This window comes from Rhineura floridana, chromosome 15 (assembly GCF_030035675.1).
Source record: "Rhineura floridana isolate rRhiFlo1 chromosome 15, rRhiFlo1.hap2, whole genome shotgun sequence".
NCBI classification, from domain to species: Eukaryota; Metazoa; Chordata; class Lepidosauria; order Squamata; family Rhineuridae; genus Rhineura; species Rhineura floridana.
The window spans coordinates 29,466,371-29,491,363 of record NC_084494.1 but is presented as its reverse complement, the minus strand read 5'-3'; the positions used below and the strand labels follow the sequence as shown (position 1 = coordinate 29,491,363).

At 44.1% G+C, this 24,993-nt stretch overlaps 1 protein-coding gene across 1 annotated transcript; it reads left to right on the top strand.

Annotated features, from left to right (window-relative positions):
* Nucleotides 1-11,594: 11,594 nt before the first annotated feature.
* On the top strand, nt 11,595-22,740 carry LOC133370867 (phospholipase A2 inhibitor gamma subunit B-like). The gene is made up of 5 exons (XM_061597746.1): nt 11,595-11,613; nt 18,149-18,265; nt 19,308-19,463; nt 20,551-20,688; nt 22,592-22,740. Exons 1-5 carry the CDS (start codon nt 11,595-11,597, stop codon nt 22,738-22,740), a joined length of 579 nt encoding a protein of 192 aa, XP_061453730.1.
* Nucleotides 22,741-24,993: the final 2,253 nt, after the last annotated feature.

The window sequence follows — 24,993 nt, the reverse complement described above, 5'->3', positions numbered from 1 at the left end:
GAGGAGAAATGAGCATAAAATGAATATATTTGTGACAATAGCATGCAAAACTACATTATATTGGAATAAATTGCTTGTAAAAATGTGTACATTAGTCAAATCTGCACACACAAATGTGTTTATTGGGAGAAATTTGCACTAAAATGCTATAGAATTTTCATGAGAATCTTTTTATATATAACAAACTAGCAAATTGCTGCAGAATTGTGGAGACCTGAATTTAAGAATGGGGAAAAAATGAGAAGCTGAGAGAACAGAAATAGACAAATCCTTCCACCCCAACTCATGGACAACCTTCTGGGGGCCACCAGCTAGTGATGTGCATGGCCAAGGACAAAAGTGGGCCAAGCAAAGGATGTCACTCTTTCAATCTCCATTACTGCAAACAAGAGGCATGATGACAGTTCAAGGATACATTTTTGCTAGGCACAACCACTCGGGAAGGTGAGAAGCAGGACAAGTGAAAGGTGTGGCCTGTGGAGAGGGGTGTGGCCTGGGCAGGGGGTACGGCCCTTGAGGAGTTCTGAGGACCTGATAAGGAGGCCTGAAGGGCTGCATTTGGCTCCCAAGCCTGAGGTTCCCCACCTCTGAGTGACAGGATTCAGTGGAAGCCCTGCTGGGGGTGGGAAACTCCACCATCATAACACCTGCATTAAACGTTATCTCCTACACTACTCTTTTTATGAAACAGTATGAGGCAGGACGCTGTGTCAGATTATTGCCAACTTCTCAGACTCAGATGAAGAATGCATCACCTACTTGATGGCAGATGCATTTCCTTATGTTAGCTATCAAGTGGCTATTTTTACTCTTCTACCGTTTAAAATCAGAAAGAGATCTATTTTGCAAATCCACTTAGACATCTGGCTAAATTGTAGTTTTAGGACTTGCCCTAGAATCTGGGGCCTTTCTATTAGTGTTGTAACTACTGTTTGACATTTTGAATTCACAGTTTTAGTTTATTAATTTTTGGATGTATGGTGTTTTAATGCTTTTATATTCTATTGGCTATGTAACGTATTAATGTTCTTGTGTATGTTTTTATTTGTTGTGTTATCACCTGTGGTTACAACATAAAACTTACTTACTTATTCATGCAATATTAGAAGATATCATATATGTAAGACCAGAATGAACATCACCATTTTATTTATTAGGGGACAGGACAAAAAAGAGGGCAGAAGGGGTGATACTATTTACATTGCCTAAAAAAGTCATCCAACTGTGCTTGTTGTATAATTGCTAGGGTAGTGCACTGGATCCAGCCAAAGGCCAGATCTTGAACCAAATTGACCCAATTCAAGCCAATCCAAACTTTGGCCAGATTAAGTCATAAAGTGGGGTAGTCTGGCAGTTGGGGGGGGGATTAGAAGAGGTAGGCAGCCTCTGCAGGTTCTGCTTCACCAGTGCTTCCCTGCAGGGAACTCTCTGCTTATCAGCTGAGTGGAGGGTTCAGTCCTGCCCTTTGCAGGGGTCTGCTTTGTCAGCGCATTCCCCACAGAGAATACACTGGCAAAGCAGGACTGAGCACAGCAACTCTTTCTCCCCCCCACTGACCACATGTTTACTTAGAATTTAAAACCCTAATTAAACATTGGGGCTGCTCCACCGCCAAATCATTTTGAGGCCCGGACCTTGGTTGGGCCAGGCTCAAATTATCCCAGGTAGGATTGAGGGTGAATCAAAGTTTGGATTGCGGGGATATGCACAGCCCTAGTAATTACCCTGCCTCTAATACACACGGAAAGAGTGGGTGAGAGCACTGCTGGCTGCTGTCCCCCATGTTTTTCCCTGGAAGGTGAAATTAGCAGCACCATGTCAAGAATATGGGAACTGGGTGTGCATTGGAGGTAGCACCCAATAAGCACAGTGTCGAGTGATGACCATTAGCCCACATTGGGCACTACACCTCCCAGGAATAGCATTGCTATAACACCTAAGCCAGGGGCAGCCAACCTGGTGCCCTTCAGATATTTGGACTACAATTCCCATCAGCCCCAGCCACCACAGCCAGTGATCAGGGATGATGGGAATAGTGCACAACATCTGTATGGCTCCACATTGGCTACCCCTCACTTAAGCTGCGAAGCCTCAGCCATCCTTCTTTAGCTACAACCCGCCATGGTATCCACTGGTGATCACTCGCAATTCCTAGTTCCTTCAGTCCCCGCTTGATGGGTAGGTCTTGAATGTCACTATGCTGGGCTACGGCTGGACACCATAAGCGGAAAATAACACATGGACACCTGTGTAATTGAGCACATTGAGGTCTTCTTCTCTGTAATGCCTTTGGTCTGCTTGTGGCTTTTGGTTGGCCACAAGCATATTGGGAGGAAGAACTGATCAAATGGGATCCTCTGGATCTTTTTGTTGGAAAAAAATCAAGCAAAGATGATCAGAAGAAGGAGCCCAGCAAAGGCAGGAAGGAGGAATCCAAACAATCGGGGAGCAGCATGAGCCGGCTCAGAGGCAAGCTTGCAAGTCCCTGTTCCGATCGCACGGAATGTGGTGATATAGAAAATACCCTCGTGGAAAGCATCACAGAATGCCTCATTCACACAGCCCTTGATGGCAATTAGGATGGCCAGGGGTCCATATTCTGCAGAGACATTGGAAGGATATGGCAGTCAGTCAGCATCAGAGGACTTGCAGTATCCTGGGATTGGGAAAAAAAAATATTTTGGTCAGGAGTACATAGGAAACCAGGGAGCTGCCTTATATATCTCACTGGATTCCTGACTTCTTTGCCATTTCAGAGCCTATTGTGGGATTCATTTTGGAGAATTACCATTAGGGCTGTGAACAGACACACACACACACACACACAACTGCCCTGTGGCTGCAATCCGGGAGGGACATCAGGCCAACCTGGGGACCACCCAAGCTGGCTTAGGCGACTCCTGAATAAGTTTTTGGGGTGGGGCTCTGTGATGTTCCTGATTGTAATGCAAATATGGTAAGTGATGGTTTAATATAAGACATATGGTAAGTGGAGTGAGTGAGGAAGGGGAGTACATGGGCTGTAGAATGCAGGATAATTGGCTGAGTGTTTGAATGGCTGGAAGTATAAATGAGAGGATGACAGTTGAATCGTGGTGGTGTTTTGTGGGGGTGTGTTGATGGTGTGTTGGAGAGGTTGGTGTGGAGAGTATAAGGTGGCTGTTGAGAGAGTGAAATAGGAGTTCTGAGGCAATTATTAGGAAGTAAAGTACATAAGAGAACATATATGAAACCATACGCATGTAAACAATGTCTTAAGTAATCTTGTTATCTTTAATGCTTAATAAATATTTCTTGGTTTACTAAAAGCCTGATTCTTCAGCTGGGATACACAGACCAGGGGGGATGGCAGAGTAACCAAGGCTGAAAAGTAATTGTATCGAATGGTGGCAGCGGCGGAGGAAAAGATATTGTATCCAGTACCACAGAGAAACCCAGAGCTGTAAGCTTCAGAGGCAAAGGCTTCGGGGGGGTTGGGGGTTGGAAATTACCTATACCCATAGACACAAGGTATCGAGATAGCCAGGCAGAGACTAAGACACAGTCTATAGGCTATAAGGGATACAGAGTGTTGGGTAGTGTGGCCTAGCAGGGGGGTCTTTTGAGATCTGTGCTAGTGCGGTGAAAGGTAAAAATAAACCTGACGTTCCTGACTGGGGGTGGCCAGAGGTGGGCTGCACATCATAAGGTGGGGCTGACAGTGGTTAGACATCACTAGTGGTCACAAAACAGCATTGCGCAGAAAGGGGAGATCCTGGGAGATGCTGTTTTGCAAATGGTTAGGAAAGCCCTTTGCAAAACGGCATCCCCCAGGATTGTCCCTCTGGCTCTTTTAAAAATAGCATCATGCAGCAGGGAGCCATCCTGAGGAATTCTATTTTGCAAAGGGCTTTTCTGCCAGAAAGCCCCTTACAAAACAGCACCTGCCCTCCCCCCCCCGGGAGAATCACTGCCTCTGCACATCAGGAAGGAAGGAGAGCCGTGGATGTCTCTTCTTCCTGCCTAATACTCTACCCCCTGACAGCCCTGGGTCAATCTGGGTTGTCACAAGATGTGGCTGTCAGAACCCAACTCAGTGAAGGCCCAGAAACATCTGAATGGGCTCAGTCTGGCTTGGGCCTCAGCCAAATTCAGTGCACAGAACTAGTGACTATAGCCCTATTTATGTGTCCAAAAGAATGTGTGAGAATTTATGCTGGGGGTGACGAGTGGGCAAACACATGCCACTCCAATATTCCCATGCACACTGGGTGGATATAAGTGGATATGACCAGAATAGCTCCCCAAGCCAGATCAACACACACATCCTGGTAGCTATTGTTCTATACCAATGGACATTTCGGAGCATTAGTGTGGTTTGGATACTGGTGGGAAGAGTTACCTAGAGTTCCACTGAATGCAAACTCTGCGATGCCAGACATATCAAAGCAATAGTTTTGGTCTCCCTCACAGTGGGCAATCTGTTCTTGCTTGCATCGACCTGCATTCACAGAAAAGCAAGCTGGACATTTCTTCCCATTGACTGTCATGTTTGGAAGTGGCACTGTGAGGGGGAAAATGAGGAAGGCAGACTTGGGAAGGAAGAAGAACAAGGCTACAAAGATGATAAGAATTCTTTGAGAGTGTCAACAAGCATATAGATAGAGGTGATCCAGTGGACATAGTGTACTTAGACTTTCAAAAAGCGTTTGACAAGGTACCTCACCAAAGGCTTCTGAGGAAGCTTAGCAGTCATGGAATAAGAGGAGAGGTCCTCTTGTGGATAAGGAATTGGTTAAGAAGCAGAAAGCAGAGAGTAGGAATAAACGGACAGTTCTCCCAATGGAGGGCTGTAGAAAGTGGAGTCCCTCAAGGATCGGTATTGGGACCTGTACTTTTCAACTTGTTTATTAATAACCTAGAATTAGGAGTGAGCAGTGAAGTGGCCAAGTTTGCTGACGACACGAAATTGTTCAGGGTTGTTAAAACAAAAAGGGATTGCGAAGAGCTCCAAAAAGACCTCTCCAAACTGAGTGAATGGGCGGAAAAATGGCAAATGCAATTCAATATAAACAAGTGTAAAATTATGCATATTGGAGCAAAAAATCTGAATTTCACATATACGCTCATGGGGTCTGAACTGGCGGTGACCGACCAGGAGAGAGACCTCGGGGTTGTAGTGGACAGCATGATGAAAATGTTGACCCAGTGTGGGGCAGCTGTGAAAAAGGCAAATTCCATGCTAGCGATAATTAGGAAAGGTATTGAAAATAAAACAGCCGATATCATAATGCTGTTGTATAAATCTATGGTGCGGCCGCATTTGGAATACTGTGTACAGTTCTGGTCGCCTCATCTCAAAAAGGATATTCTAGAGTTGGAAAAGGTTCAGAAGAGGGCAACCAGAATGATCAAGGGGATGGAGCGACTCCCTTACGAAGAAAGATTGCAGCATTTGGGGCTTTTTAGTTTAGAGAAAAGGCAGGTCAGAGGAGACATGATAGAAGTGTATAAAATTATGCATGGCATTGAGAAAGTGGATAGAGAAAAGTTCTTCTCCCTCTCTCATAATACTAGAACTCGTGGACATTCAAAGAAGCTGAATGTTGGAAGATTCAGGACAGACAAAAGGAAGTACTTCTTTACTCAGCGTATAGTTAAACTATGGAATTTGCTCCCACAAGATGCAATAATGGCCACCAGCTTGGATGGCTTTAAAAGAAGATTAGACAAATTCATGGAGGACAGGGCTATCAATGGCTACTAGCCGTGATGGCTGTGCTCTGCCACCCTAGTCAGAGGCAGCATGCTTCTGAAAACCACTTGCCGGAAGCCTCAGGAGGGGAGAGTGTTCTTGCACTCAGGTCCTGCTTGCGGGCTTCCCCCAGGCACCTGGTTGGCCACTGTGAGAACAGGATGCTGGACTAGATGGGCCACTGGCCTGATCCAGCAGGCTCTTCTTATGTTCTTATGTTCTTATAAGGAGAGAAATCACAGAGATCAAATGCTTTCTTCATTGAACTACTTTTTCAGTCCCTCCAATGCTGCTGAGTGACTTGACAGCCAGTGTGGTGTAGGGGTTAGAATGTTGGGCTAGGACCTGGGAGAAAAGGATTTGAATCCCCACTCAGCCATGAAGCTCACTGGATAACCTTGGGCCAGTCACTGTCTCTCAGCCTAAATTCCCTCACAGGGTTGCTGTGAGGATAAAATAGAGAGGGAGAATCATGTACACCACTTTGAACTCCTTGGAGGAAATGACAGAGAGAGAGAGAGTCTGGGGCAGATTTTCTATCAGTCCAGGATAGTTATGTCCATCATTGCTTGCTTTGCTTTGATACCTGGTTGATATCACAGCATTTATAGCAGGGATGGGGAATTCGTGTCCCTCCAGCTGTTGTTGGACTCCAGCAACATCTGGAAGGCCTCAGGATCAGTCACAACTCCTTGATTTATAGGGAAGAGTCCATGAATTGCACAACAGTAGGGTTAAAGTAATGCCCTATCTATTCTGTCTGAGATGAGACTGCTTCAGGGATTCAGCTGAGCGTGTGAGTCAAACTGTGGCCCCAGCATTCCCATGTATTCCTAAGGCCTGACCCCTTCCTCTCATGGGCTTCACATGCTGGCCTCAAAAGTCTGCAGGGAGATTATAACAAAGGCTGAGTACTAGATTCAGCCAAAGCCTGAATCCTGAAATGAATTGGACCAATTTGGAGGGGGGGATGTGGGTGAGGCGTGAAGACAGCCTCAGCTTGTCCCAGATCAGATTGGACTGCTCAGAGAAATCTGGGGCTGTCAGGGGACGGGGTGTCATACAGGAAGGCTACAGGGATAATAATAATAATAATAATAAAATTTAATTTTTGTGTCGCCTATCTGGCCGAAGCCACTCTAGGCGACGTACAAACTAAAATTCAGTACAATACAATACAATACAGATAAAATACAATGAAGTCATTAATCACAACAGCATGAGATCAGTTAGGGCAATCAATAGATAATAAGTATCCCAAAAAAGTTAGCCCTCCCCGGAAATCCTAAAGGCCTGTCCAAAGAGCCAAGTTTTTAAGGCCCGGCGGAATGTATCCAGGGAAGGGGCATGGCGAAGATCGAATGGGAGGGAGTTCCAGAGAGTGGGGGCCACCACTGAAAATGCCCTCTCTCTAGTCCCTACCAACCTAGCTGTTTTCGTTGGTGGGACTGAGAGAAGGCCCTGTGTGGCTGATCTGGTTGGGCGGCTTAATTTGTGGTACTGGAGGCGCTCCTTCAGGTAAACTGGGCCGAGACCGTATAGGGCTTTAAAGGTTAATACCAACACCTTGAATTGGGCCCGGAAAACAACTGGAAGCCAATGTAGGTGAAATAATACTGGCGTGATGTGATCACGGCGGCGGCTGTTTGTAAGCAACCGCGTCGCCGCATTCTGCACCAGTTGTAGTTTCCGGACCGTTTTCAAGGGTAACCCCACGTAGAGCGCATTGCAGTAGTCTAATCGAGAGGTGACCAGGGCGTGTACCACCAGTCGGAGCTGATGAATAGGGAGGTAGGGTTGCAGCCTCCGTATGAGATGTAATTGGTACCAAGCTGCCCGGCTCACTGCCGAAATCTGAGCCTCCATGGACAGCTTGGAATCAAGAACCACCCCGAGGCTGCGGACCTGATCTTTCAAGGGTAAACTTACCCCATTAAACTGTAGGTCAACAGCACCCAACCTCCACCTGTCACCCACAAGTAGCACCTCGGTCTTATCAGGATTGAGCTTCAGTCTGTTCCTTCCCATCCACCCACTCACAGATTCCAGGCACTTGGACAAGGTCTCCACAGCCATCTCTGGTGAAGATTTAAAGGAGAGATAGAGCCGCGTGTCATCAGCATATTGGTGACATCGCAGCCCAAAACTCCTGATGATAGCTCCCAGCGGTTTTACATAGATGTTAAATAGCATGGGAGAGAGGATAGAGCCCTGTGGCACTCCACATGTGAGGGGCCAAGGGTCTGAAACCTCATCCCCCAATGCTACCTGTTGATGCCTGTCAGAGAGAAAGGAATGGAACCACTGCAAAACAGTGCCTCCTATTCCCAATCCTTCCAGGCGATCTAACAAGATACCGTGGTCGACGGTATCAAAAGCCGCCGAGAGATCCAGGAGGACAAGAAAGGTGGATTCTCCCCTATCTAATGCCCTCCTCATATCATCCACCAGAGCGACCAAGGCTGTTTCAGTACCATGTCCAGTCCTGAAACCCGATTGGTATGGATCCAAATAATCCATTTCATCCAAGTGTGCTGACAACTGGCCAGCCACCACTCGCTCAATGATCTTCCCCAAAAATGGCAAATTTGAAACGGGGCGAAAGTTGTTCAAGACTTGGGGATCCAAGGAGGCCTTTTTTAAAATAGGTTTTATAATTGCCTCCTTGAGGGCTGGTGGCATTACACCCTCCTTCAAGGATGCATTTACCACCGCCCTGTTCCCTTCGCCTAATTTCTCCCTACATTTCATAAGAAACCATGATGGGCAAGGATCAATCAGACAGGTGGTAGGTTTTAACGTTGAAAGCACCTTGTCCACATCCTCAGAAGGAAGAGGCTGGAACCGATCCCACTGAACCAGACTGCAATTGGTCAACTCTGGATCCTCCACTGCATACACAGCGTACGGAATCGAGTTCTTCAGGTGCTCGACTTTATCAGCAAAGTGCTTTGCCAATTTGTCACAGGAAGCCTTAGAGTGTTCCAAGGGTTCCTGAGCAGCTGGACCGACCAGGCTTCGGACCACTTGGAACAGCTTCCTGGGACAGCACTCTGAGGATGCAATAGAGGCAGCAAAGAAATCCTTCTTTGTTGCCCTTATTGCCACCTGGTAGGTGGCTATTGCTGCTCTAACCTGTGTCCGAGCATCTTCAGAACGGGATTTCCGCCACCGGCGCTCTAGCCGTCTCACCTCCTGCCTCAGACTACGCAACCGGGGTGTATACCACGGTGCTGTCTGAGTTCTATTCAGGGGGAGAGGACGTTTTGGAGCCACCTGGTCTAATGCCCTGGTGATTCCCTCATTCCACTCCATCACCAGGGTTTCGACCGGGCGACCTTCAGCAGGTTCCAATTCCCCCAGCGCAGTCAGGAATCCCTCTATGAACAATTATAACAAAAGTATGAAGATACAATCATAATATAACGGTAAAACAGTTACATAGCGTGGCAGGAACAATCATAATAAAAAGAGTAAAAGCTATGGAACAATAAAACAGTTATAAGACTATGGAGTAATGGGAACATCTGGAGGGGTGAATACCCTCCGAGATGATTGGGCCGCAAAAATGTATTTAGCTACTAGCAAGGTAGTTTCCCTGCTAGCCACAGACAGAAGATAAAAAAGTAAGCGGTCAAGTGGTTTGTGAGGAAATTTATTTATAATAGGAGTTATAAATTTAGAACGAATACCATCATATAAAGAACACTCAAAGACGACGTGAAATAAGGTTTCTATGCTGTTAACACCACATGGACATAAGCAATTTGCATAAGGAATGCACTGGAATCTCCCTTCTAATAGGGCGGAATTGAGACAGTTGAATCTAGCCTTCATAAAGGCTGAATCAATTAACTTATGGCTGGAACTAGTCTGACCCAGAGCTTGGAAAAGTTACTTTTTTGAACTACAACTCCCATCAGCCCAATCCAGTGGCCATGCTGGCTGGGGCTGATGGGAGTAACTTTTCCAAGCTCACCAGTACAGCAGGTTTCTTCCTTTCAGATCCCAAATCAGAGGCTGGCAAGGGGATTCAAAGAAATAATCCATCTCCCCCCCAATCCAATATGTATATAAAACAATATATAGAACCCCATCTAGTTGTTCACCTTATAACTATCATTTCCACTTATTAACATTTATAAGAATGTTATTTAGCATACTACAATAAACTTTTAAAATTTTTAATAAGCCCAAATCCCTCTATTATATTACATTTCAGATCCATAACTTACGAATGTAAGTGTCCTGCTGTGCTTACCTTTACTTGTAAGTAATAGCAACATGCCTATATTAAACCAGCACAATGTGAGAAGATGCATCAGAAGAGTGATTTTCTGGGCTTTTGGTAACTGTGCAGAAGAGGAAATTTGGGCTGACACTGCTTAGTACACATCACAGTGCTGCAGGAATGGCTCCACCCACCCTAAAAAAAAACGAAGAAAAGGGAAAGCATGTATATTCTCATGAAAAAAATTCAGCATTTTAGCGAATTTCTCCAAATACACATTTTTGGCTGCGGTTTTGACTAATGTACACATTTTTGCAAGCAATTCCCAATATAATGCATTTTGTATGTTATTTTCACGAATACATTCATTTATATGTGCATTTTCCCCTAACACATCCATTTTTGTAAACATTGGTTGGCTGGAGAACTACATGACAAAATCTGGATAAGTGTGAATTTCAAAGGATAGCTGTGTTTTGGTTCTCATATTATTTTGGAAAGTGCAAATTTGATAGGTTTGGCTTTAAATGTGAACTGAATCCAGTTTTTCCCTAGCTGGTTGAGAGGGTGCAGTGCCATGGACCTGAACTCCTGGCGCCGGCATTCACTGCCACTCACCCAGACTGTGGATTCGGGATGCAGCAGCAGTGAGTTCCAGGAGGAGCAGGCACATGAAGAAGAGCACTGGATTACATTGCCCCAAACTCACCACCACCAAGTCCCACAAAACAGCACTACTACCCCCCAATTTTGCCACCCCAATGATGTGTGGCAAAATTGATGGGGGCATTTTGGTAAAAAAAAAATGGGGGGAGCTGGGCGCTTACTTGTGTCAGTGCTGCTTTTGGACATCTGGCTGAACCATATTTCCCCCTTGTAATGACACAATGTGCTATTTTGTTTTGAGCAGACTGCTGTTTTGTTTTGGTTCTTAAAAATAAACTGTTCCAATCTGATCTAAACTCATAAAACCAACTTGGTAAGCCACAGTTTGCTGTCACTCTGCTTAGGTTTCCTTGCCTTTGGCTTCTTTTGGGAGTAGCCCCTTTTCTTATAGCACAGATCACCTGTGCCTTGAACAGCAGCCCCTCTCTTGGAGTTGCACCTTTTTCTGAGATGGAGACAAAAGTGGACGGGGAAAACGTCACCTGCTTCATCTTCAAAGGCAGAGGCGCAGGGACGGTTTGAAAGGGTGTCAACTTTGCTACTTTCTCACACAATGCTAGTACCTCCATCAACCCCTCATGCCACTGAGATGTATTGGCTGGTAGACCAGGGTTCAAGTCCCCGCTCAGTGATGAAACTCAGTGGGTGACCAGTCTCTCGGCCTAACCTGCTTCTCAGGGTTGGTGTGAGGATAAAATGGGAAGAGAACCCTGTACGTCACCATGAGAAAGGAGGGGGTACATATATATATATATATGTATAAATAAATAAATAAATGCCATCATCATAAAACCACCTCTGAAAGTCCTGGAGGAAGGACTCTTGTCCTGTCCCTACCTGCCATTTCTTTTCTTCTCAGTCAATCAATCAGTTTTTGTTTTACCTACAAGGCCACAACAATCAATATAAACACCCGAGTCCCGACTCCTAAAGAGCTGTTGTCACTATAGCAACTTCATCACTATGGTGACGGAGGATGAAGGTAAGACAGGATTCATAGGCCTTCGACTGCCATGTGGGAAAACTTATGTGGCAGTCATGTGACTCCTGGATCTCCTCCTTTCTCCGCAACTGTCAAAGCAGGGATGGGAAACCTTTTTATTATTTCTCTTGAGGGCCATATTCCCTGGGGAGGGGGGGTGAAGTCAGGTGAAGACCGTTTTTTATTCTCCCAGGCCTTTTAAAACTCTTTACCCCTACCCATTGGAACGAGCTGTTTCTGCTGGGTTTTGAATGATACACTGTTCTTGCTACGTTTCTAGGCAGGAGATGGAATTGGTTATGGTGTGTTTTTTTTAAATTGAATTAACGTTTGAATATTTTAATATCTTAATTGCCTATTTCCTGACCTCCGGGATTGCCACCCTTTGCCAGTTGGGTGGTCAACAAATATTCTAAATAAATAAAGGAGCTTTCTCCTGCAATCTGAAATATACCTCAGAAAGAACAAGATTGTCCTCTCACTAGTCATAACTGTGTTCTGTTACTGCTACTCCCCTGACCGCATCTGCACTAGATGCATCGATCCAGATTGGGCATGGCAAATACAAGCATATGCTGAGAAGACTGGTTCTACATTTTCATCCCTCTGTGTGCTCAAAAATCCCTCCCTATGAGCCCCTAGTCCAGGGCCTTATTCCCTTCTGGGTAAGCTTCCAAGGGCCAAATGTCAGTGGTGGAGAGGGCCAGAGGCAAAAATGGGTGTGGGAATCAATGCGACGTTTACTTCGGTACCATAGGGTAATTTCTACACACACTCACACACCCTTCTCTATCCTCCCTTCAGGCAAGAAAGAGGCGCAATCAGAGTTCAAGCCAGGCAAAAACACCTGGGTGCAAAGCAGGGCCAATGAGGGGGGTGGCCTGAGGAGGGTTCCATGGGGCAAATTGAGAAGGCTGAAGGTCTGCTTTGGACCTCAGGCCTGAGGTTCCCCACCCCTGCCCTAGACCCTCTGGGAGTCCCTGTCTCATTATTTAGTGTCTGCACCTGTTCTTTGTTTCTCTCCCCACCTTCCTTCCTCTCTGTTGTGTGAAACACTTCTGGGGGAGTAAGTGCTGATCTGGCAAATCACAATATTGGGGAAATCTCTGTAAAGAGGAATTGTAGAATTCCGCTCTGTAAATGAAAGCCTCTTGAACAAGCTCTCCATTTAACAAAGTTTGGTTGGAAAGCAACACTTAGCATGTCAGTCATATTAAGAAACATATAACAAAATATGATATAAGCACATTTTTAGAGTTCAAGGAATTAGAAGAGTAAACAAGTTTACCTTTAGAGTAAAAGGTAAGAACAGGGGACTGTGAGGGTGATGTGACAAGAGAGTAAACTAATATAGCAAAACCATTAGATCATCATTTACAGAGATCCTGGGATGAACATCCTATAAAAGGTCCTATGTTAAGCTATGCAGGAGCTCACTCACCCTCTCATCGTCCTTGTCAAATGGCTCCCCTACCATCAGAAACTATCTACATGCAACTTTAGTCTTGGGTAAGAACTCACCTACAAACTGTCTTAATCAACCAATCTAGCAAGATTTTGTGCTGTGTTGGGATATTTTAGCTAATGTTTGCAAAGGGGTTAGATTATTAGAATAGGGATAAAATTGCACGTGTGAATGGAACAAAATCTAAAACAGTAAAAGTGTGAATACAGCAATTAAAAGGCATTCTGTGTCTGTCCTCTTTGGGGTTGACCAGTATAGAATTCCATATGTCACTCGGGCCTTAAAACATCCCTTTTGGATGCCTTTTGGAAACCTGTTTTTTTTTAAAAAAATTAAAAAATGAAATATTTTGGGAAATCAATGACTGGTAATCAATAACTTGATTGGCTAACACAGAAAGCTATGGGAAATATAATTTTCTCAGGGTGCCTAACAAGCATCAGGAACCCAGGGAAAAACTACATTTCCCAACACTCTACCCTAGCAGTGTTTCATGCACCAGAAAGGAGGGAAACAGAGCTCTCTGCCCCGCCCCAGTTTATCTTGGAAGGGGATTATGGTCAGGGGGGATTATGTCATGTGGTTAACCTCCCCCCCACTGCATGATGCAGAATGTTTCAGGAAGCAAGAAAGGAATTGGACAGATGTTTCCTCTCCCACTCTCCAGAGCCCTTCCTCCTTGCACCAAAATGCTGAGCTTGTATGCTTGATCTGGGTAGGGAAGACCGAGGTGAGGAGGTCAGGAATGGTTCTCTAACACACCCAGCCCATCTGGAAAGGCTTGAACAGAACTACAAAGCACTTGTTCTAGGCTGGTTGGAGTCCTGAGTAAGAACAGTCTATATAGGGAATGGGGGTACACAACAACAATGCATTTCAGATAGGTATGGAAGGATTTGTCAATTTCCATTCTCCCAGTTTCTCATTTTTCCAAACTAAATTTTGGTTTTCCACATTTCTACAGCAATTTGGGAACTTTGTTTCTAAAAATACTCATGAAAATTCTTCAACGTTTTAGTGCATATTTCTCTTAATAAACATATTTTGTATGCAATTTTGACTAATGTACACATTTTATAACAATATCTCCTAATGTAATGCATTCTTGTATGATATTTTCATGAATACATTTATTTTTATTCACACTTTCCCCTAATCTATGCATTTTTGTAAACATAGTTTAGCTGGAGAACTGCATCCCAAAATTCAGGTAAGGGCAAACTACAGAGGATGGCTGTGTTTCAATTCTCATATTGTTTCGGAAAGTGTGAATTTGATAGATTCAGCTTTAAATCAAACTGAATCAGATTTCCCCTCCATCCCTAGATTCAGGGTGTGTGATCTTCTGTTAATATATTAATGTTTGACTAACTTTCCAGTAGCACAGACTTATCATTATAAAATGATAACTGTAAAGCAGGAAGGAATGTGGTGCAACACACACACAGATACATGCACATAGTTACTGCATCTTTCTACTTCAGGAATTTGTCAGAGAACACACCCATCAAAATATGTCCATGTGCCAGATGCGCAAATGGGAATACGAGTATTATTCCTCATAAAATGTGTCAAACCGAGCAAGAGTATTATGTTGAACGGGTTCCTTGTGTATTCATACATCCCAGTAAGTGTACTTTGGCTAGTCATTTACTGGAAATCTACTTAACGGCATATTATTCATTGTGTGGGTTCCAAGTTGTCCTTCTTCTTCATCACTGGACTCTGACATGCTTTCAGGAACCTAGGGATCTGCCATATATTGAGTCAGTTTCTTGGTCCCTCTCACTCAGTATTGTCTACCCTAGGGGTGGGGAACTGGATCTGGCCATGTAGGCAGAGGTACAGCACTTTGCAGGTACCACATTAGATGATTGGAGGTGCCTTCAAAACCCCTTTTACCCAGCTACATCTTTACCTGCTGCACACATGATGTTATATATGATGTCTGGGGTAGGGCAGATGAGCTTGGCTTGGCCAAAACAGCCTTGCAACCCAAATGGAGAAGTTTGGTAGACCTAATTAGGCCTGTGGGCCAGAAGTTCCTCACCCCTGGTCCACACTGACTGGCAGCAGATTTCAGATGGTGGATATTCCCGGCCCTACCTGGAGACCCAGAGATACTGAAGATTGTAGCTTCAGCTTACAAAGCAGACCAGCTTAAGGGCAACTCTCATATCAACTCCCTTGGAGGTTTTTCATGCTGAGGTAATCTAAAATAAAGCAGAACTGATGTAGCAATTCTGAATCCCTTTGAACAGAACAGAACGATAGACATCTTTGCATGTAAGGATGATAGAAATGCTACGACAACATATCTCCTTCATTAATAGAGAGTCGGCTAAATTATTGGCCAAAATGTGAATTCACCATAGCCATGTTGGATTCCAGTATGGCAGCTACCTCCACTACTTCCTCAAATGGGCAACAATATGGTTTTTCAGTCATAGCCATAGATAGACCACCTCTGACTGAAGTACATCTTTGTGACTTGTAGTGATGGGTTCCATGCATGCTAACAAACTTACTCTTCTTGCTTACTGTTCTGTTTCTGCAGATACTTCAGGCCACAGAGGTTGCTTCATCTGAGATATAAAGTTTACCATCACTCATACTGTGAGCTTCCCATCACCATGCAAGCTTTCTTGGAACTCTGCCTCATCTCTGTGCTTCTTACGATAGGTAGAGTGGCCAATCTCCTATAGAAAAGGGAATTGTTCTATTAGGATGAATAGGGCTCAAGTCAGATTCAAGGTGGCACCAAATGGTGTCAAGTCATTGGTGCAAATATCCAGAATAACTCTACTACAGGGGTAGGGAAATGGAAATGGCTGGCAGGCTGGATCCTTATTTTCCCCACCTCACAAGTGGAGTATGTTTGAGCTGTGGGTTGCGTTGCCCATCTGTCTATCACCTGACATCACAATGACATCAGGTGACCTGCTTTTGCCCACATGGACCATCAGCTGATTTTCAGGGTATGCAAAGCTGCCTTGCAAAACCCCTTTGGACCAGCTGTGCCTTTACCTCTCCCATCATATATGTTATTAAGTTTAGGGCAGGTGGGCATGCCTTGGTCAAAATGGCTTTGCAGGCCTAATGAGGAGGCCTGGCAGGCATAATCAGGCCAATGGGCGGGAAATTCCCCTCCCCTGCTCTACAAAGCTGGCAAACAGAAGATTAGGTTGCTAAGGCAAGCATGGAATTGGAAGGGGACAAAGAACACTGAAACCATAAACCTTCTTCTCCTGTGGCGCCATTCATGTTTACAGGATACAGAAGAGAAATGGCTGGAAAAGAGAAATGGTTAACTTATCAAGAACTATTAGAAAATGTACATGGAGAATATATAATGAAAGAGAGAGAACAACTGACAAAGGAAGGATATAGTTCTCAATGGTTTGCCTATTTACAATTGTTAGAAAGATATAAAATGGACAAGAAAATGTATGGGTTTGATATAAGTAAATCTGATTTTGAAATAGGTTTGTGTACAAATGATGAAAATATAATTGCGAAAATGTATAAACTCTTACTGAAAATGGATATGGAGGAAGAACAAGTAAAAGAGTGTATGGTAAAGTGGGCAAAAAAATTTGGTTATAACATACAAATGGATCAATGGGAAAATATGTGGAAAAAAGGCTTGAGATTTACACTATGCTATAATCTTAAAGAAAATTTCTATAAAATGATGTACTGTTGGTACATGACTCCAGAAAAGTTGTCAAAAATGTATAGTAATGTTTCTAATGTTTGTTGGAAATGTAAACAACAAGAAGGATCATTTTATCATATGTGGTGGCTGTGTAAAAAGGCAAAATCATTTTGGGCACAGATAGGTAGGATGATGCAAAAAATTCTAAAGATAAATATTCAGTCAAAACCAGAATTTTTTTTATTGGGTTTTATGGATAAACAAATAGAAAAGAAATATGGAAGAATAATATTATATATGATTACGGCAGCAAGATTATTATATGCACAAAAGTGGAAAATGGAATCAATACCAACAACGGAAGAATGGCTATTGAAATTAATGGACTTAGTAGAGATGGATAAATTAACATGTTTACTTAGAGAAAAATCGACAGATACATTTCTTAAGGAATGGAAGCCTCTCTTAGACTTTTTGTTGAAAGATCAAAATAAAATGATGATATTGGGATTTGACGATTAACTAAGATAGCCTATGGAGAAAAGTGATCCTGTATGTATATATTAAGGGACAGGTTTGATATATATTATATACTTATAGCTGATCTGCGACAAATCGGAAGTCAACTATTTTATTTTTATTTTGTTGTTGTTGTATTGTTATGTTTTTTTACTTTGTTTTGTTTGTCTTTTGAAAAAATTTGAATAAAAAAATTATTAAAAAAAAAAGAATACTAGGAGTGCTCATCAATCAACTTGGCTACATGAATAGGCAACAAGTTCTCCTTGATCCTAGGAAGAGGCAACAAAGGCAATGTTGTTGCTCTCACTCCAGTCCCTGATCAAAATGTCAGAGATGGTGTGTGTTGCAATTTCACAAGAGTGCAGAAGAAGAAAGAGTGTAGCACTAAGAGCAGAATTCAGCATCTGAAAAAACTGTTTTAATTTCTACAGAAGTTTTCTAGCCCTCACACTTGTGGGCGGGGTCACTTGAAGGTGTTTAGGCAGTGCATTCTGAAAGCCCAGAAACTTCTAAATCTGTCTCAGTCAGATTTCCAGGGGATTCCACTGGGATCCAGCGTTTTGCATTATCCATTGATCCCTTTCATGGCTAGCTAAGCCTGAAGAAATTGTGCACAATAATTAAAAAAATGCAGAATGAAAAATAAAAGAAAGTACACAGATCTGCTCAGTTTGCACATTTAGGTTGCCTTGTGTGTGTGTTGTGTATGTGTTTAGCACAGATTGTACAGAGACTGTGTAATAGGTCTAAGCTTCTAGTGGTATGAAAGAGAAACCGGGGGGCATCATTTTAACTACAAATGGGTGGGTTTTACCCTTTTGTTGAGCTGATAATTTAGAAGTCTATCCATCCCATTTACTGTAGCTCACCTTTTGTCTTCTCTCCTCCAGGTGCCTCGTTGGATTGTGAAACTTGCATTGCCTATGACACCAGCTGTGTTGGCAGTAGGATGACTTGCAGTGCTGGACAAGATACCTGCATGGTCGGTTTGAGCAAAACCTCAGTAGGTGGGTGAGAGAGATCATAAGCCCAGTCTTGACAGTGAAGTGGCTACAGGTTCCATGCCAGCTTCACGGACTTAAAAGGTGAACATGCTTTATAGTGAGGCAGACCACCACCTATTCCCACTCCAAGATCCACCAGTGGGAACTGTTAGGTTGGTGAGTACCAGGGACAATGCCTTTTCCATGGGGTCCCCACATCTTTGGAATACCCTCCCCAAGGAAAGACATACAACTCTTTCTTTGTTGGCCTTTTAAAAGAGTCCTAAGGACTCGAAATTACCACATTCTGGTAATTGCTTACGACTGTTTTTTAATGTTTCTTTTCTCCTCTGCAGCTAATTTCAAGGTTGTCTTTTTGTTGCTGCTATTGTTGTTGTTATTGTCTTCCATTTAAAGATATTGTCTACAGACCTTGACATAGTTTACAGTAAGGAACTTTTTTTAAAAAATAATCCGAATACATAAACATACAATAAGCATACTGTAATTTCAGATGGTTTACATTAAGTTAAATCAAAATAAATAAATACACACTATTCAGGTAGGCAACCAAGAGGCACAATCACAGTTCAAGGACACATCCCAAGCAGGCAAATGCACTCAAGGAGGGCATGGAGAAGGGCTGGTAAGGGGTGTGGCTTGCTGAGAGCCCAACAATGAGAGCTGAAGGGCCACACGTTCCCCAACCCTGCATTAAAACAAGCAGGCCCTGAAAAGCCCTGGTTGGAGACTCTATCCGGACATAAGAATATAAGAAGAACCCTGCTGGATCAGGCCAGTGGTCCATCTAGTCCAGCATCCTGTTCTCACAGTGACCAACCAGATACCTATATGGGAAGGCTGCAAAGAGGACCTAAGCACAAGAGCTCTCTCCCCACCTGTGGTTTCCAGCAACTGGTATTTGAAAACATAGGGACTCTGACAATGGAGGCGATCATAGCCATCACAGACACTTAGGAACTATATGGGAAAAGTTGCCACACCATGTTTGGCTTACAGAGGGGGACGTTCTAATAACATGCATGTATTTCTTCTTTGTCCTCAGCTGGATTCAACATTCCAGCTGCAGCAAAAAGCTGCCAGTCTCATGAAGTCTGCAATTTTTTGGAACCAATTTACATGGATTTTGGCAAGAGAAATTTCATCAGGGCAAGAGGTGTCTGTTGCTTAGAGGATGCCTGCATCACAGCCTCTCCTCAATGTAGGTATAGGGTTGTTGCTCTTTCATGTCCTCTTCTTCTACCTTGACAATAGCATGATCACACCATTGTGGCTGTGACATAAGAGAGGGGGATGCATTCTGGGCTGGAAGCTTTAATGGCTACTTATTGATTGATGGCATTTAATCACATGCCATTTCATCATGGCATAATTAATCATTTGCATGTCTAAGCAGTGTAGATTAAAACAAGCCATACACCAACAACAGAACAGTAAAATAATCATAAAACCAAACATTACCTTAAAATGCCTGCTGGAACAAAAAAGTCTCAGTCATGTGCCCGAAGTTGAGCAAGGAGAGTGCCTTTTTAAATATCAGTTGGGAGGGAATTCCATTGGGCTGGGGTCCATTACACTGAATGCATGGCTTCCATACATCTAAGCCATGGGGGATCACCAACAAAGACTCCCCCAAAGATCCCAGTAATTGAACCAGAATATAAGAGATCAGGCAGTCCTTAAGATATTCTGGACCCAAGTGGTGAAGGGCCTTGTAAATTATTACAAAACCCTTGAACCTGGCCTGTTAACCCATGGGCAGTCAGTGCAAGCTGTTAAGTACCAGAGTTTTGTGCTGGCAGCTGTGGCAAAATATCTAATCCTTGGATGACATATATTAATCAACAATGCTGGCCAGAAACTGACAGCTTTGGGGGAATGAAAGATCTGCATGACAGATGGGTTAATTTCTGTGGATGAAATTAGGGATGCTGTGAACAGTTGAAACAGGGCTGCTTGCCCAGATTATTACTCCTGCTTGAATGAGGACTTGCAAAGCATTGTCCCTCTGTCCATGGGTCACATAATGTGAATCAGGTGATTCACCAGTGGGTGCCCCCATCCACCTGCCAAAGAGGGGAGGTAAGAATCGAGCCCACCAGCCATATCCAATTATCCTGGTTTAGAGCAAGGGAAGGGGAGGGGAGAGCTGACGTTGAGGGTATTTTGCCCCCAGGCCAAGATGTTCATCACAGAGGCAAGAGATGAACCCAGGATTTTCTAAACACCAGGTCAGTCTGTCACCTACTGTGCTCTCCTTACGCTGATGGACACCTTTTGCTTCGCAGTACCGCCAGTCAACACCACAACCAATGGAAACCAATGCCCTGCCTGCTTTTCCTTGTCAAGCGACTGCTATCCAGAGTTGCTGGACTGTACCGGATCTGAGAACTACTGCTTTGAGCTGGCCACACAAACCATAAAAGGTAATTGATTGCATATTGCATGTTGCTTTTGAGTTCCCTTCTCTCCTCCCCAGCTGGTAGCCACCTTTGTCTCAAGTGCCGGATTGGGAAGGGCAACGGATCTGCATTCCCTCACTCAGCTACCTCCTTCTGCCACTGCTTATAGCTCTGTGGGAGTGCTGTTGCCACTTGGCTACTGCTGCAAAAATAGTCAGCAGCTCCCCTTTCCAGGATGTCTGATGGTGTTGGATCATCTAGGCCTCATTCTGCGGAGGGATCCTTCCTCAGAGGGTGTCACTGTGAGTGAGGCAACACTAGAGAACACCCTGCTACTGCCAGGTTTCCACAGCAAGGCTGGTTTAAACTTTAACAGCCAGAAGCTGTTAAACTTTACACAGTTTATGACTGCTGGACTTTAATGAGTATTTGCTGCCACAATGGAAAAGCAGCAGCAGCAGTAGCAGCACAGGCACTCTTTGGGGCCACCTTGCCCACAGAGTTCTTCTACTCTGGAAGAACTCTACATTCTGTAGGGTCCTTTGATGATCAAGGCACTGCCAGGTGTGAGGCCCCAGAGCATGCTTGTCCTGCCACCACTGATGCACAGACAAAAACAACAGATGGGGGAGGAGGTTATAGAGTGGGGGTGCAGCTCAACCTCCAGCGGAAGAGATTCTGCTCCTGGCCCTGCCCATCCTCTTGGGTGTGGACTGATTTTTAGCTCCAGTGATGTCACCTTGCAAGGGAGGCAGACGCAGAGCTTGGAAAAGTTACTTTTTTGAACTACAACTCCCATCAGCCCAATCCAGTGGCCATGCTGTCTGGGGCTGATGGAAGTTGTAATTTAAAAAAGTAACTTTTCCAGGCTCTGAGAGTACATGGATCCAAATGCATATGTAAACACGGGGGTTGGGGATAAATGACAGAGAAAGCACATATATTTGGGTCAGGGAGAGACCAGATCTGGTTCCTGGGCATCTCCAACTTGGAAGTTTGTTAATGGCAGAGCTAGAAAAGGCACTCTGTCTCTGATCTTAGAGAGTCACTGTGAACTGGAGTGTATTATGCTAGAGATGGCCTAATTAGTCAATTTCATTTTTTTTCTCAACTTCTCATTTTGCCAATCTTAAGTTCAGCTCACCTCATTTCCTCATCAGTTTGCAATTCCTTTCTTTAAAAAAAAGTCTGCATGGAAATTCATATGCATTTCCATGTACATTTCTCCTAATAAACACATTTTTGCACGCAGTTTATATGAGTAATATACATTTATCAAACATCACAAAATCAGGAGATGTGCAAATTTTGAAGCAAGATTTCATTCTGGGTTGCATATTGGTTCAGGAAGTGTGAATTAGCTAGGTTTTCGTTTAAATGTGAAACAAATGAGTTCCTCTTCCCTCTTCACATAGTACTGAGCTAATGTAATGTAATGAGCTTTATGATTCTGTTAATCATAAAGCAACTTTATGCCCAAATAACACACCCGTTTTCCAGCTCCTTCCCACAACCAAATACGTGGCTAAAGGCTTTCCTGGCCATTTTTTCTTAATTAATGTTATTTGTTATTTACTTTAATTTTTGTAAATTGTATTGCTTTTATGGATGTATTTTTATTGATGTATTTTTATATTTGTGTTTATTTTTCTTTGTAAGCCACCTTGAGGGCCTTTGGCCGAAAGGCGGGGTATCAATACATTTAATATAACCTAACAACATAACATAACTTCACATGTTCAAGGGTCACAGTCAGGGAAATATGTATGTACAAGAACCAGGAGAAAAGCAGTTTCTTTAGGTAGTTTTGATTTTCTTAGCCACCTTGAGCACTCCAATGCAAAAGCAGGCTATAAACTTGATGAACGAATGTGTTTGGGCAGTAATGACTGAAGGGACATCCCTGCCCTGATCTTTTCCTGTTTAGGGGAGAGTATGAGCATCACCCTGAAGGGCTGTACTACGGAGTCTTTCTGTGCTGCATTGCAAAGTGGCAAAGTGAGCTTGGCCGATATTGGTATTTCTTTGGCAAAAGCTGGATGTCAACTGGCCAAGCAGGCTATTCCATCAGCTTGATACCTATTAAACAACCAGGTCCCTCCATCACCTGGATCCCTTTTCTTGGCTCTCTTTGGGCTTCTGTAATGAACCGCTTGCAGCAACTCAGCACTGAGGCAAGCCACCTTGTTATTCGCATGCAACGTTACCTGCTTCCGATTCAGAAGGATGTCTTCCTTTATGTTTTTATGAGTGAAAATGAATAAAAATGAAATGAAAAGAAATGATTTGGCATTTGCTTAGTTTCATTGCCTTTGGGGACAAAAAGAGCCGGTGTAGTGTAGTGGTTTGAGTGACAGGTTGGGACCTGGGAGTCCAGGGTTCAAATCCCTGCTTAGCCATGAAGCTCACTGGGTGATATTGGGCCAATCATTACCTCTCATCCTAACCTATCACGCAAGGTTGTTGTGAGGATAAAATGGGAAGGGCAACCATGTTGGTACACCTTCTTGAGCTCCTTGTGGAAAAGGTGGAATATAAACAGAATAATCACCAACAAATAAATAACAAGTAGAGGTCAGCACTGAAACAAAATGGTGTTAAATCCACAATATGACTGCTTTTAAGGAGCCTTCCACTCCTTGGAGGAAGGGTGAGCTAAGTGCTTGGGAAATGAATAATCCTCATTTCAAGATGTGTACCCAACCAGTGCTACCTCAGTAGAGATACCATCATTAACGGATCCCCTTTTGGGGAAAGACAGGTTATGAATAAGACAGTATTCACCTTGTTGTTTCTTTGGTACAATGCCAAGGGGCGAGATCCAGAGACCAGACGGGGGGGGAGGGAAAAGGACCTGAGATCATGTCAGCTGCAATTTTTTGGCTAATTTGACAGCAATCACATCCTCCAGGACTCTGATTGAAGCCTGATTGGGCAACTGAGGGGGCACACGAGGACCCCTATAGGGGATCTGAAAGGCTTCAGAAAAACTAGCCAACAGATAAGAGGCTGCTGCCCTGTCGGGATATGTATCAAGAAGACGGGACAGGGCACCAGGCTGTATAGGGTTACTGGCCTTGTGGCATACCTGAGCCACCGTCCACTCCTTTCCAGTGTGTGCGTTGTTCTCCACCAGTGGGCCTAACTTGGTGAGCATGGCCACAGGAAGAGCTGGGATAGTCTGTTCCACAGATACTGCAGGCATGCTTAAAACGGCAGGGGCGACAGGTACAGCAACCCTCACTGTTGTAACTCCAGCACACCTGGTGTGAATGAACCCACTGCTGCCAGGAGCTGTTGCCTGCACTCTTACTAAGATATGCCTACTATCAGCCCATTCACTCTGTATGGGTGGTGAGGGGGTCATGCAGCATACCCACATGCCTTGATGTTTGACATCCCGTCGCAGTGTGGGACCGAGGGCAGCACACTGACATACATTCTCATCATATCGCAACCATGCAGTCCCGGCAAAATCCCTGAAAGCACTGTGTATGATAGCCTGATATTTGAAAATCGACAGTGCCCTCTATGGGTAGGCCTGAGTCATGATGTCCATGTATGGTACAGGCATTGAGCCAATTAGCATTGAGCCAATTAACCTTCTTTTTCTTAAAAGCTTCTTTGTCCTTTGCATCCTCCCCTTCCTTTGCCCTGACTTCTGGCTCCTGGAACAGTAACGTAAAAAGGTCGATATACCACCCCCACCAAATCTTCTCCTTCATTGCCTCCAGGAGGTAATCACTCAAGTAGAGCGCAGTATCACCTTGTGAGTACTCTCCTGTGGGAAGGGCAACGGCTGAGCCCACGACCAAATGTTAGCTGAAGGAGGCTGCCACGGGGCTACTGCCACAGTGAGTCAGTGAGGCTGCACTGGCACTACTCCCCCATGTATACCAGCTGGGGTGAGGGTACAGCAATGTCAGCCATGATAGGGGGCTATGCCTGGTCCACAGTGTAGGCACATTTCAGGACTCACTGGATAATAAGTTTGGCAAAGCAAGAACTGGGAGATCCCCAGCAACTAGATTCCTATCTAGTCTTCTTTCCAGCAGTGGCCTATGAAATATCTCTGGTAAGCCCACAACCAGGACATGAGGACAGTAACCTTTTCATGCCATTTCCCAGCAACTGAGATTCAGGGGAATACTACCTTTGATACAGAAAGTAGCATATTGTTGACTATTAGCCATTGATAGCCTTATCCTCCATAGATCTGTGTAATCCCCTTTTACAACCGTCTATGTTGGTGGCTGTCATGATATCTTGTGGCATCACATTATGTTCATTTTCATATAAGATCTGACTCCAGATGGGCCTGTTATGCCT

What these genes read in the sequence shown, in the direction of transcription:
- LOC133370867 (XM_061597746.1), top strand. An exon ending in CATCACAGCCTCTCCTCAAT is followed by an intron (nt 19,464 to 20,550) that starts GTAGGTATAGGG and finishes TTTGCTTCGCAG; the next exon opens with TACCGCCAGTCAACACCACA. An exon ending in GGCCACACAAACCATAAAAG is followed by an intron (nt 20,689 to 22,591) that starts GTAATTGATTGC and finishes TTTCCTGTTTAG; the next exon opens with GGGAGAGTATGAGCATCACC.